The 13,791-nt window shown below is 48.0% G+C and overlaps 1 protein-coding gene across 1 annotated transcript in view; it reads left to right on the forward strand.

Annotated features, from left to right (window-relative positions):
* KCNIP3 (potassium voltage-gated channel interacting protein 3) overlaps positions 1 to 3,712 on the forward strand; it is a 47,308-nt gene extending 43,596 nt beyond the window's left edge. Inside the window, exons 6-8 of the mRNA XM_063139385.1 lie at positions 62 to 166; positions 1,691 to 1,753; positions 3,536 to 3,712. Of these exons, the coding sequence (XP_062995455.1) occupies positions 62 to 166; positions 1,691 to 1,753; positions 3,536 to 3,583 (216 nt within the window). The 3' untranslated portion in view covers positions 3,584 to 3,712. The remainder of the gene's footprint in view (positions 1 to 61; positions 167 to 1,690; positions 1,754 to 3,535) is intronic.
* The last annotated feature ends 10,079 nt before the right edge of the window (positions 3,713 to 13,791 follow it).

Here is a 13,791-nt window from a genome sequence, read left to right on the forward strand (position 1 = left end):
GTGGGAGGAAGCCGGCCCAGTTCTCGCTTGTTCTGAAAACGTTTCTGCTCTCCTCCGCCAGGAGATGTTGGCAATCATGAAGTCCATCTATGACATGATGGGCCGGTACACCTACCCAACTCTGCGAGAGGATGAACCTATTGAGCACGTAGAGAAATTCTTCCAGGTAGGAGGAGTGAGGGTTGCTAGCAAGTCAGCAACCCGGCCGAGGATGGTGTTGGGGTAGGGGTGGCTGGCCGGCCTTACCCAACGGGCACACAGGCAGGGAAAAGGAAGCAATGTGCAGGAACTGAGCAGAAGTAGGCAAGGGGACATCCGCTGGCATCAGCAGCGCCCGCCAAAAGCTGCTGTTTGGACATGCCTGTAGAACAGGGGTGCAGAAACGTTTCAGCCCAAGGACTAGTCAGTGTCGGAGAAACTCTTAGGAACCACATTCCAGCGGAGAGTGGGGCCAGAGGGCCAGGGACAAGATGACAGAAAATAGTACCCACAGATTTTAGCTTATAGCTCTTAGCGCCAGAAACAAAGCTGTAAGGACATATTTGGGAAACCAAAAAAGAGCACACCCAGTGTGTGTGTGGGGGGGGGCGAAGGGGTTTCCCGGGGCCTCCAGAAAGCGCGTCATTCCCCACCCCACTGCTCCAATTAGGGCCTTTAAGGCTCCGATCGGAGCAATGCGGGAGTGGTGGGAAAGGGTAGAACAAAAACCAGGGGAAATCCGGGGAAATCCTGACACCTGGTCACCCTAAAGGAGAGGCGTTTCAAGCTCTTAGAGAGGGGGGGGGGGGAATCTGTGCGAAACCCAGGGACCACCAAACAATGGGCTGCTAGGAGGGGTGGGTGGCCTCCTGGGGACCCCTGCCCGAGAAGGATGACCCAATTCCCTTTGGCCTTGGGGTCTGCGTTTTCCAAAGAGTGGCTCCCCAAAGGGTCGCGTGAGGCTCCATTTCACGCTCATAAAATAGGAAGCTTTCGGATGATACTTAGCCCACAGCTTCTCCCTGTTTAGCTGGGCGATGGGGGCGGTTTGGCGGCTGGGCTTTATGAGCACTGGAAAAATGTCCTTAGAGTAGGGTGACCATATGGAAAGGAGGACAGGGCTCCTGTATCTTTACCAGTTGCATAGAGAAGGGAATTTCAGCAGGTGTCATTTGTATATATGGAAAACCTGGTGAAATTCCCTCTTCTTCACAACAGTTAAAGCTGCAGGAGCTATACTAGAGTGACCAGATTTAACAGAGGGCAGGGCACCTGCAGCTTTAACTGGTGTGATGAAGAGGGAATTTCACCAGGTTCCCCATATATACAAACGACCCCTGCTGAAATTTCCTTTTCAATACAACTGTTAAAGATACAGGAGCCCTGTCCTCCTTTTCATAGGGTCACCCTACCCTAGAGTGCAGCAAAGACGGGAGCAAACTGTAGGTCAAAGATTAACCAGGGGTCGCAGAAGAAGGAATCTCTGGATGGGCTGTCTAGCATGCAGCTGGGCAATGCAGGCTGGTGGCTCCATTGCCAGTGGGGCGGTGAATCCGCTCCGGGGAGCGGATTCACCGCCCCACTGGCATCGGAGCCACCAGCCTCCATTCCATCGAGGGTAGGCTTGCAAACTGTGAGTGGGGTGGAGGGGTATCGTGACAGGGGCCAGACCGGGCATCCGCCACTCACAAAAGTGCATTTTGCATTTCAGAAAATGGACAAAAATCAGGACGGCGTGGTCACAATCGAAGAATTCCTAGAGACTTGTCAAAAGGTGAGCTCAAGTTGGATGCTGCGGAATTCCTGCAGCAAGAGAGTCCAGGCTGATCTACTATTAATTCTTTGGGGTTTTTTTAAGCTTTTTTGTTCATGCAAGGCCTCCGGAGCAAGAGGGTGAAGTTGGTGGATACAGTTTTTCTTTTTCTTTTTTAAGAATGGCTCTCAAGGCTCTGCTGCTCTGTGTGGAGATCTCAGGTGCCCTCCATTAGGGCCTGTCCATATCACAAGCCCGTCCGCCAACGGAAGTGCAGCCATGCTGCTTGCTGTGGAAAGGAAGGATTTCTGGTTCCCAGAAACCTGGCTGGGTGCTCTCTTCTGCTCCCCCACAGTAATGGTGCTTCCTTGCTGGGGTGATGTGACTTGTCTGCTTCCGCTATAGCTCGGCGGCCCTCCTTTATCACAACGTTTTCAAAATACCTGATTGCTGGCACCATCACTTTCTGAATTAAAATGGGAGGCCCACCATTTCGCTCTTACACTTGAGAAGGTTTACTCTGAGAATGTGTAAGTGTGCATGAGTTTCTGATCTGGGTTTGACTTCTGATTAGAAGGCAAATGGAGCAGTAACACATACAGAGATGCAACGGGCAGCCTCCTCTAAGCAACTGATTCCGGTGTGCCTGCACTGAAAGTGGTTGAACCATCTGCAGTGGTTCCCAAACTTTTTCAGGTCGCCGCCCCCTTGGTTCCACAAATTCATGCCCAGCGCCCCCTGCCCTACACTATAAAAATCATTATTCAGAATAGCGGTTTTCAACGACCCACTAAGGAAGATAATAACAATACAATTCAAAACTGTAACAATTAATTGAATATTTATTCAAAATCCAATTACATTTTTTAGTTTATTCAATTAAACATAATTGATGAACTTGATCCAGTGATATCATCTTTTCAAAGTTTGATAGTCATTTAACAAGAATATCAGACATCTCATTTAGTAACTAGGGTAGAGTACCTCACTATTCTGTAAATTCTTAATGTGATGGATGGGCTTGATGAAATGATACCAGTTTCCCAATGTCTGGTTTAAAGTCACTTAACATGAGTCTTAAATCACCACGTTTAGTAATCTGGAGTCGATTTCTTTGCTTGGAGAGAAGTAGGCAGACCACACTAAAACCACATTCCACCAAATATGATGTTGGAAATGCAACCAGGAGCTTCTGAACCATTCTCCATAGTGCAGGATAGCAGGGTACACCAAGCAGGGTATGTCTCTTCATTAGCATTTTGATGCTTTTGAAACTTTTCAATTCACTGTTAAAAGGACTTTTCTTAAACGGTATTAATACATGTGTGGATTCTTCCCCTATATGGCTTGGGACCAAACTACCTTCTCCCATAAAAATGTCCCTGGGTTTTAAGACCTTCTGGAGAGGCGCTTCTCGGGAAAAGACCACCTCGAGCGCCCCCCTGCCGCCCCCTTGCCTCTTAACGCCCCCCTGTGCAATCCCACCGCCCCCAAGGGGAAGTACCGCCCACTTTGGGAACCACTGATCTAGTGTTATCCATGGCATATAGCCTCCCCCAAATGGATGCTGATTAGAAGGAACCATGGCCACAGCAATGAATCGCACAGTGGCAGGGGGCACCCTCAGTGCGAATGAGCGCTTTTGAGCCCTTACTGGTCTCATGTATTTCTCAATGCCAACAGTTTGGGAATTGCTCTGTTAAAACGACAGGCCTCGAGATGGTGGATCTCGTTCTCGTTTTTCGTTTGAGCCTCAGCCTTTGGTCACTGGACCTGCTCTCTCTCTCTCTCTCTCTGCTTCAGGATGAGAACATCATGACCTCCATGCAGCTGTTTGAGAACGTCATTTAGGATGCGGAGGACCTCGCCTTGTCTCTCCTGACCCACCTGCCTCCTTGGCCTGCACTCGGACGGAACCGTCCATCTTTCTTGTGAAGCACACACACACACACACACACGTCTTTCAGAGAAAAACAACAAACAAACTCTTTTTATATTTAAAGGGGGTGGGGGTCATGCAAACAGGGAAGTGATGCCATTTTCTTGCAAGACTTGCTGGATTCTCACGACGAAACATCTAGGAGCAGGAGGGAGAAGGTGGTGGTGGTGGTGGTGGTGGTGATGGGAGAAACCTCAAGTGGGGAGACGGGAGCTTCTGGCGTGGCAGAGAATATCCAAAAGAGAAGTGGTGTCCAGGGAGAGAGCTGTCCAGCAGCCTGGTGAGGAAGGGACCTCCTTTTTGAGAATGAATGAATGACACCCCTCCCCACAACCATCCCGGTCTCTTTATTAAACTCTAGTCCTCAAACATCCAATATTTCTTCAACTGTAGAGGAAAATCAACACATTTCCCTACAGAACACGCCTGATGCCCTTGCCCAGTTCCTGTTCATTTCAGTAGATCTTGCCCAGGAGAACTTTGGAGTAGGTTGTGCCATGTGGCTCGGATCTTCTCCTATTTTGCCACCCTTGATGTGGTGCCTACGTCCCTCAGGGTAGAGTTATCTCTGCCCCCTTCTTGTTGGGTGTTTGTGCTCCAGGTTCTACACCAGGATTAACCCGTAAACTTCAGACAAGGTGTGCGTTGCACAATGAGAAGAATGGGAGGGTGATTAAACACTCCTTTTGTGCAGCGCAAGGCCACCACTTGCGGGCACCACTCCTGACGGCCTCAGCCCATGCAGGCATGGATTCTTTCTGCAGCAACATTGGCTGCTGAGAGGTGATGCAGTACCTAGATTTGCAAGGCCGCACAAGTGCAGGCAAAGTTTCAATAGTTCTTGATGTAGCTCCATTTTGGCTGTTTACATTAGCAGGCATTCTGAAATAAGGATGTTTGAAAAATTAATTTTAGTTCATTTTTGACCAGTTCGCCCTTTCCGCGCTGAACCCAGACTTGGATGCATTCTGTGGTCAAAGTCCATAAATTTCCAAGTCTGCAATGTGATTCGTGGATCAAAAGGAAAATGTGTTAGGCAGTAGGCGTACTTTAAAAAAAATATGCATATGGAAATGCATACTTTTGAAAAACGTGCACAAATGCTTTAATTAATGGGAGCAGAATGCGTACATTTCAATGATGCATACAACTGATGCATACATTTGCAAAGCTACGCATAAAAATACACACAAATTTTTGTGCAAAACGATTTTTTATATATATATATATATTTGGCAATCTGATACGAACTGAGATGGATTAAGTTTCAACGTGGAATTCGGAGAACGTCATCGAGCTCATGTTTTACTGATGCAAAACGTCCGTACTCTGCGAATATCTGCTCATGGGAAGTCACCGTCCCTCCTTTACTTCCTTATTTGATTTATACCTTGACTTTGCATAAAGGGAATGGTGCTCAGGGTGGCGAACAAGAACCAAAATTTAAAATAAAAACTTAGTTAAAACAATATTATTATTATTATTATTATTTATTTATTTATATAGCACCATCAATGTACTAAAAATGCAACAATGAAAGCATTTTTTAAAAAGGGCACAACCTGACCAGCCCACTTACATGCCAAAGGCCTGCTTGAATAATAAAAAAAAGTCTTTGCCTGCCAGCAGAATGCAGAGCAGGAGCCAACCTAGACTCCTTCGGCAGGGACTTCTGCAACCCTAAATAAACAATAAATAAAACCTGGGAGCAGCCACCGAAAAGGCACTTTAGATTACTTACCAGCTCCATTCAGAAGACACCTTCAACCATGGCTTTAACCATGGGGAATAAAGCAAAAAGCCTTATTCATCGTGGTTAAAGCCATGGTTTAAGGTGTCTTCTGAACAGGCCCACCCACATATTTGGCGCAATATGGCCTAGAAGCCCTCCATGCCAGGGTTTTCCAAAGCTTCTGCCCTCTAGGGACCTTTTCCACGTTGACCTTCTAAGGCGCACACCCCAATCTTGGCAGTCACTTGGCCTCCTTGCCTTTGTTCTGCATCAGCTGAACCTGCACCCTGGAAGTTATCCAAGAAAGTGTTGTCACAAGCAAAGCAAGGGGAGATCAGAAATGGGGAACAAGGGTTCCCATGAGGAACTGTTCCTACGACATCCTTCCCACTGCCGCGGTCGGATGCCGGAGAATCGAGCTACCTCAGAAGGCCCCCTGCTCCGCGAACGGGACAATGGTGGCCGACTTCGGTCTGCCACGTTCCGTTTGTGGCAGGCACTTGATAAGGCGGGCCCGGTTAGAACTTCGTGGCCTAACCTCTCCAGGGATTGGCACCCCTGGATGGTCCTCTTTGTCAGGAGCAAACACCCGCCCTTGTGGCGGTGGGATTGGCACCCTGGCCCCGGAGTGGGTAACTCCAGGGAGAGGAGGGAGGGCAGCCGGCACTGCGCGCGGGCGTACGAGCCCTCTCTTCTCTGTGGCCTCCCATGGGGGGGGGTCACCCCCTCCCAAAAAAAAGAAACGGGGAACAAGCTGCCCTTACTGATATTTTTGTTCGCCTAATGGAACCGTAGGGAGGAAGACTGAAAACTCAGGAGGAGCGTTCCATCCCATGCTGCTCCTGCTCCATGCCTCTGCTTGCCTTCTGGTTGGGCATTTCTACAATTAATTTCAAAATTGGGCCATAGGGAGGTGTCTGCAGTTTTCTGTTTTCTCTTCCCCTTTTTCTTTTACAAGTTACTGATGCACACCAACACCTATCCACAATGATTAAATCACAGTGCAAAAAAAAAAAGGAAAGAAAGATCTTGATGCGATCTTATTAAAATCCCTTTTTGTGGTGTGATTTAATTGCACACTGATGTCTATCAGTAGCTTGTGAAGGGAAGAAAAAGAAATAAACTGAAAAAAGTGGGCACCATCAGACGGGAGGAAAATTGTGTTTCATTACCATCACTTTCCCCTTCATCAGATGGGGAAAAAAGAAGAAGTAAACAATGACCACGTGGCCCATTCAGTGGCTGTTTTATCCCGCTGCTTCTCCTACAGACAGCAGGGGCTGGAAAAGTCAGATTTTCCAGGTCTTATTTTACGACGGGAAAATGAGCAGAAGGCGCGGGAGGCAGACGTCGCCATCAAAAGGACCCGCGAAAAACCGTGAGTGCCCAGTAACGAGCATGTGATAAAACGCTCGTCTGATGTTGCACTAAGAATGTAGAATGACAGCTCACGAATGCTTTAATGCTGCTCCAGAAACAAGATCAGGTAATTCAAAGTCCTGAAATCCCAGGGGAAGTTCAGGTGGGGAGAATTTCATTAGCACCCTTATGAAGACCACTTGCCCTATGCCATGTACCCAAACTGTGACTGCATGTGGCACTTGAAGGCGGACATGCCTCGACCCTTGTTCGTTCACGTCCCATGCAGCCCAGGTTCTGCGTTTCTCTTCTTGTCCTCTCAAGACCCATGTAACAGATGACAATCACGCGCGCCCCCCCCCCCATCTTCTCCTTCTACTCCGGTTGCCTTGGGACAGACAGTGTCTCCCCTTGTCAACCAGGCGTGAAGTGTGGTTCCACTGTCCTTTCTCATCCACTTCCGAAATCCTTCTCAGGGCGTTGCAGTTTGCACTCGACGCGTCTTGAGTCGACCTATGTACAGTATAAAGAATTGGCCGCATGTCTCACTAGCCTTTTTTCCAGCATCTCCTTAACCTCTGTTCACAGCACAACCTGGGGAGACAGTCGCTGGTTCTTGTTCTCTGTAACTACTTGATAGTCAGTCACTGTATATTTTAATAAAATAAACATCAAAAAGACAAAGAAGCTTCTGCTCATCTTGTTTCTCTACCCATCAGGAAGGACCACCATTACTTTTTGTTCCAGTAAAACAAAGGGTGTTGAACTTCAGGCCTGCGGTGCATATCCAGACTATCTGGGGTCCAAATCCAGCCCTCCGGGATTTGCCAGATGACCTTCTCCTGACCACCAAATTGTGATAGTTTCCTTGCTTTTGCATATTCCCTCACCACGACCACCACATTCTAAAAGGTCGAAATGCCTCTCCAAAGGCCCAGTTACTGGCAAGAAGAGATTTAGGGCTCCTTCAGACAGGGGGAAATCACATTTCCTTACCATGGCGATCCTTCCTGCTTCTCTTCCGCATTTGCAACATGCTGAAATTACATGAGGGAGAGAACAGCGACGACGTGGCCCATACAGTTCAATGGGACAGCGCTCTCTAGTGGGCATTTTATAGTGCAACTTTGCCTGCACATGGCAGGAAATCCTGACAAATCCTAATATATCTCAGAAGAGTCAGGTTTTCTGAGGTTTCTTTTTTATCGCTAAAACCGGGAGATGGAGTGGGAAACGTGCAGGAGGCTGACAACGTCATCAAAATGACCCGCGAACATCCGTGAGTGGCCAGTCATGAGTGTGCTATAAAACACTCATTTAAAGACGCTCTTAAAAGTAAATTATGTTGGTATTTTTGCCCCTCCCCTTTTGCCTTTGGCCACGCCCATCACTGGAATGCAGCCCCTGAGAGCTTTTCCAAAACTGAATTTGCCCCTCAGCCTTTGAGAGATTCAACAATCCCGCAGTAAACCATCAAATACAAAAAGGTGAGGACTGAGTAGGTTTTGGAAAGTGTGTGCAGGGGGGAGGGCATGATAGATCCAGGTGTGTTGGACTGGTAGGTGGGACCTTTAGGCAAGGGAGACACAGGAGGGGCGTTGCGGGTTGGATCATCAAGCGTTGCGCTTCTCTGTCCATTTGGTTCTGGCCATACAGACAAGCCGCAATCCAGCACAGAATTAAGCACCTTCTATTTCAGTGACGCACACAGCCTGATCCTGTTTACTCAGAAGAGAATTTCTCCAGGCTAATTCCAAACATGTAGCATGCATCAGATTGCAGCCTTAAGTGCACATAACTCTGCAGTAAATTGCACATCCTAGCAATTGCCCATTTTCCATTGGTGTTCATTGCAGCTGCCCAGGACTGATGAAGCGGCTGAATTCTTAGGGACTACTCTCAAGTTGCTCTCTCTGATTTTCCAGTACCATCACTGAGCTTTTTACACAGAACTGCCTGAGGTCCTCCATTGGCTGTCCCCCAACCCCCAATTTCCTTGCAACTTTGTTCGTTCTATACCACACTGAAATCCGTCAGCACAACCAATATTCATAGAATCATAGAATAGCAGAGTTGGAAGGGGCCTACAAGGCCATCGAGTCCAACCCCCTGCTCAATGCAGGAATCCACCCTAAAGCATCCCTGACAGATAGCTGTCCAGCTGCCTCTTGAAGGCCTCTAGTGTGGGAGAGCCCACAACCTCCCTAGGTAGCTGATTCCACCGTTGCACTGCTCTAACAGTCAGGAAGTTTTTCCTGATGTCCAGCCGGAATCTGGCTTCCTGTAACTGGAGCCCGTTATTCCGTGTCCTGCACTCTGGGAGGATTGAGAAGAGATCCTGGCCCTCCTCTGTGTGACAATCTTTTAAGTATTTGAAGAGTGCTATCCTGTCTCCCCTCAATCTTCTCTTCTCCAGGCTAAACATGCCCAGTTCTTTCAGTCTCTCTTCATAGGGCTTTGTTTCTAGACCTCTGATCATCCTGGTTGCCCTCTTCTGAACACGTTCCAGCTTGTCTGCGTCCTTCTTGAATTGTGGAGCCCAGAACTGGACGCGATACTCTAGATGAGGCCTAACCAGGGCCGAATAGAGAGGAACCAGTACCTCACGTGATTTGGAAGCTATACTTCTATTAATGCAGCCCAAATAGCATTTGCCTTTCTTGCAGCCATATCGCACTGTTGGCTCATTAACCAGAACATTTTAGTATTTCAAAGGCATAGAAACATAGCAGAGTTGGAAGGGGCCTACAAGGCCATTGAGTCCAACCCCCTTGCTCAGTGCAGGAATCCACCCTAAAGCATCCCTGACAGATGGTTGTCCAGCTGCCTCTTGAAGGCCTCTAGTGTGGAGAGCCCACAAGCTCCCTAGGCAACTGGTTCCATTGTCGTACTGCTCTAACAGTCAGGAAGTTTTTCCTGATGTCCAGCCGGAATCTGGCTTCCTGTAACTTGAGCCCATTATTCCGTGTCCTGCACTCTGGGAGGATCGAGAAGAGATCCTGGCCCTCCAAGTATTTGAAGGGTATATTTCATTTACTCTTCTGAGACATATGTTTATACTATGGCTGTCAGCCATCTATATATTTATTTATTCAATTTATATCCCGTCTAAATACAAAATACTCTAGGCGGCAGAGTATTGTTTAATCTTCTGCCTTTTAACCAATTATTTCAGAAAATTCAAATGTGCTACCTACCACTGCTCTAAGGAAGAAGGGGTGTGGCGGGATGCCATCCCATCTTTTCAGACAGACATAACTGAGTGTGGAGTATCCACCCCACTGGCTTTTTCCTCGTATTTTGAGCACTGTGTACTCCCAAAATGCCCACAGATGGGCCTTTTGAGATATTGAAGGAAGTGTGTCAGATAACTCCTACTTTAAAATCCATCACGCATTATTTAAAAGGAAAGCCACTTTTAATATTTTATCATGCTCTAATGCACCAGAACCAAAATAGCTCAGAAATATAAAAATATGCCGTTAGCTTTCGTCTCATTGATTAAAATGGTCTCCCATCGATTGAGCACCTAAACCTATATTTCATTACTCTACTTATTAAACCTTTTAAAAGAGTTCTTTGGCATTTGCAGTCACAGAGTTGACACAGCTACCCTCTCAATTCTTTCTTTTCCACTGTATTTTTTTCTCCAAGTCCTTTTGGTTTTTGAAAAAGACATTTGACGTTCAGCACACTTTTGCATAAGTTGCACGTTTAACTTTTATGACCCTGTAGAACCGTGTATTGTGTAAGGCTCTGCATGTTTACTCAGAAGTAGGCCTCACTGCGTTCAATGGGGCTTACTCCCAGGTAAGTATAAATGGTACTGCAGCTCCAATTTCATGCAATATTTGTATAAAACAAACATGCATAATGTAAAGTTCCGTGAAAACTGCAAGCTTGTGCACCTTTGATCGACAATTCCCTTGTCTGCAAACCAGATTTCCTGCTTGTTGTTCTTTTACATCCAGACGTCCTCTCATTAGAGTGGTAACAGTCATAGCTGCTCATGGCAAATGATGTAGAATCATAGAATAGCAGAGTTGGAAGGGGCCCACAAGGCCATGGAGTCCAACCCCCTGCTCAATGCAGGAATCCACCCTAAAGCATCCCCGACAGATGGTTGTCCAGCTGCCTCTTGAAGGCCTCTAGTGTGGAGAGCCCACAACCTCCCTAGGTAACTGATTCCATTGTCATCCAGGACTCTATTGTTGCTGAGACTTGACAGCAAAATGCTCCAACTGCCAAAGCTGAAGCAAGTATAAAAATTCCTGCTCTCTCAAATTCCAGTATTGTTGTGTGCAGGCAAAACTGATCTAAAAATATTGTACTGCAAGTACTTTTTGTACTAGGAAAGGAGAAATAAACTGCCCTGTTGGTTGTTTTTATGCTTTTCATGGTTTTAATTTTTGTGAACTGCCCAGAGAGCTTTGGCTATTGGGCGGTATAAAAATGTAATAAATAAATAAAATGAAAATAAATAAATAAATAAATTGCTACGAAGGTGAGGTGGGGTGGGCAGATACCATGCCTATGCTCTGGGCTGGACATAATCCATTGTTATTCACACTGTATTTTGGGGGTGGGCAGCACCAAGGCTGCAAGAGAGCTCCAGATTCAGGGCCAGCCCTATCGTTAGGCAGAAGCAGTTGTCTCAGGCGGCAGATGCCAGTGGCCTCCCACTCCCACCCCCTCCTTCCGAGCTGGAGCCGTGGCAGTGGGGATGCTTCCATGTTGCTTGCGTTGGCTGGCTGACAGGCTGTCCTTCTCCTGATGGGAGTCAGAGCACTGTCAGAAAGGCCTCTGGCTGAGCCCTCGGGCCCAGTGAGGACGCTCTCCCATCTCCAGTACCGAGGTAAGCTCCACCTCCCAGTCCCGTCACCTTCCATGCATGGAATTGAGTGGGGGTGGTGGTTAGGAAGGAGGCACTGCCTTGTCCTACACCTCCAGCAGCAAAATGTCTTGTGCCGGCCCTGGTGAGAGTGGTTTACGTGGCCAAAGCAGTGGGGAAAGTCAGACACACATTTGCAGGTGTTACCTAGGGAGGTACAAATTTTTAAAAAAATAATTATTAGAATTTCAATAGAAATACAACACATCTCGCAGCCGAGTGGGAAGACGGCTGACCAGGTGAGCGTCGTGCCTGCTGCTCTGTCTGCTGTCCAGGGGCAAAACATTGACAGGCAACTCCAAGGCCCACCTGCCACTCTCCCTTCTTGGGCATCTTTAAACCAGACGCGGACTGAGCAGGCCTTCAAATAGAGCAGTCCTCTGTGAAAGAGGGCACATGGCCACCCTGCAAAATAGTCCAGTGTTAACATGCCATATTGCACATTGGAATTGCGGTCAGGCACAGCCACCTTATGTCGGGGGAGCCACCAGTTGTTGGACTACAACTCCCAGCATCCCTGTCCACTGGCTATGCTGCCTGGTGCTGATGGGAGTTGAACTCCCAACAAGTTCAACTCCCATGAGCCCCAGCCACCATGGCCAGGGATGCTGGGAGTTGTAGTACAACAACAACATCTGGAGCAGCCTTCCTCAACCTGGGGTACTCCAGATGTGTTGGACTGCATCTCCCAGAATGCCCCAGCCAGCTGGCTGGGGCATTCTGGGAGTTGTAGTGCAACACATCTGGAGCGCCCCAGGTTGAGGAAGGCTGATCTGGAGGCTGACAGGCATTCCTGTCTCTGCTTTCTATGGCGCGGGCTCCGTTCCTCAGCATGCGACAAATCTCGCGAGAACGGGAAAGAGGGACATGCTGGGGGATGCAGTCCTTGTGGTCAGACTCCATGGAAAGCATCGCGCACGCGCGGAAAGAGGGAATGACGCCAAGCGCGAACTGCTGCTCAGGCAGGTAGCCATAGAGATAGTAAGACTCTATGGTTGACTTAATCGGGAAGCGGAAGTTCAGCGACACGTGCTACTCTTCTTACGTATCTCTATGGTAGCAACAAACGTGAAGTCTTAACTTCCACTGCAAAATATATATAGACAGTTTTTAGTATAGAAGCGCAGTCACAGGCTGAATGTGCAGCGTAGGATAAGAGAGATTTACAGCACAATCCTGTGCATGTCTACCCCGAAATAAGTCCTGCTGAAGCCAATGGGTGCTTTATTCCCATTTGGCCCATTCTGACCTCCCCCAGACGTATTGGCCTGCAACTCCCATCATTCCCAGGCAGCAGAATGGCCATGCTGACTGGGGATGATGGGCGTTGCTGAGTATCGAAGGTGTTCCGCAGGCCTCAGTGCCTAAGTAAGATATGAAACCTGTGAAAGAAGAGCAGTGCTGCTATTTTTGTTCAGGGTCGACACTCAAGTGCTACATACAGCACAGCTACAAAAAGGCCGTGGATTCATTCACTTATTTATAGCATTTTTATCCCGCCCTTCAGCCAAAACAGGCTCCCCTAAAAGTTTGCTTATAAAAGGAAAGGAGAGTGGGCGGGAGGAGGAAAAATACAAATCCAGGTCCTAGGTTCTTAGTTGCAAAGTTCTGTAGGTCCCAGTGGGTAGCAGAAGGAAGGAGGGGTGTCTCCCAGCGGGAGTTGTACCCAGGCTCAGTGGAGGGCTGACTGACTGACGGGCATCCCCCCCACTGATTTCTATGGGGGCACCTCTCTCACTTCCCAAGGCACGCTGAACAATGACACGCTCCGCAATTCAAGAAGGACGCAGACAAGCTGGGGCGTGTTCAGAAGAGGGCAACCAGGATGATCAGAGGTCTGGAAACAAAGCCCTATGAAGAGAGACTGAAAGAACTGGGCATGTTTAGCCCGGAGGAGAGAAGATTGAGGGGAGACAGGATAGCGCTTTTCAAATACTTAAAAGGTTGTCACACAGAGGAGGGCCAGGATCTCTTCTCGATCCTCCCAGAGTGCAGGACACGGAATCATGGGCTCAAGTTAAAGGAAGCCAGATTCCGGCTGGACAGCAGGAAAAACTTCCTGACTGTTAGAGCAGCACGACAATGGAATCAGTTACCTAGGGAGGTTGTGGGCTCTCCCACACTAGAGGCCTTCAAGA

The sequence above is a fragment of the Elgaria multicarinata genome, chromosome 12 (genome assembly GCF_023053635.1).
Source record: "Elgaria multicarinata webbii isolate HBS135686 ecotype San Diego chromosome 12, rElgMul1.1.pri, whole genome shotgun sequence".
In the NCBI taxonomy this organism is placed as follows: Eukaryota; Metazoa; Chordata; class Lepidosauria; order Squamata; family Anguidae; genus Elgaria; species Elgaria multicarinata.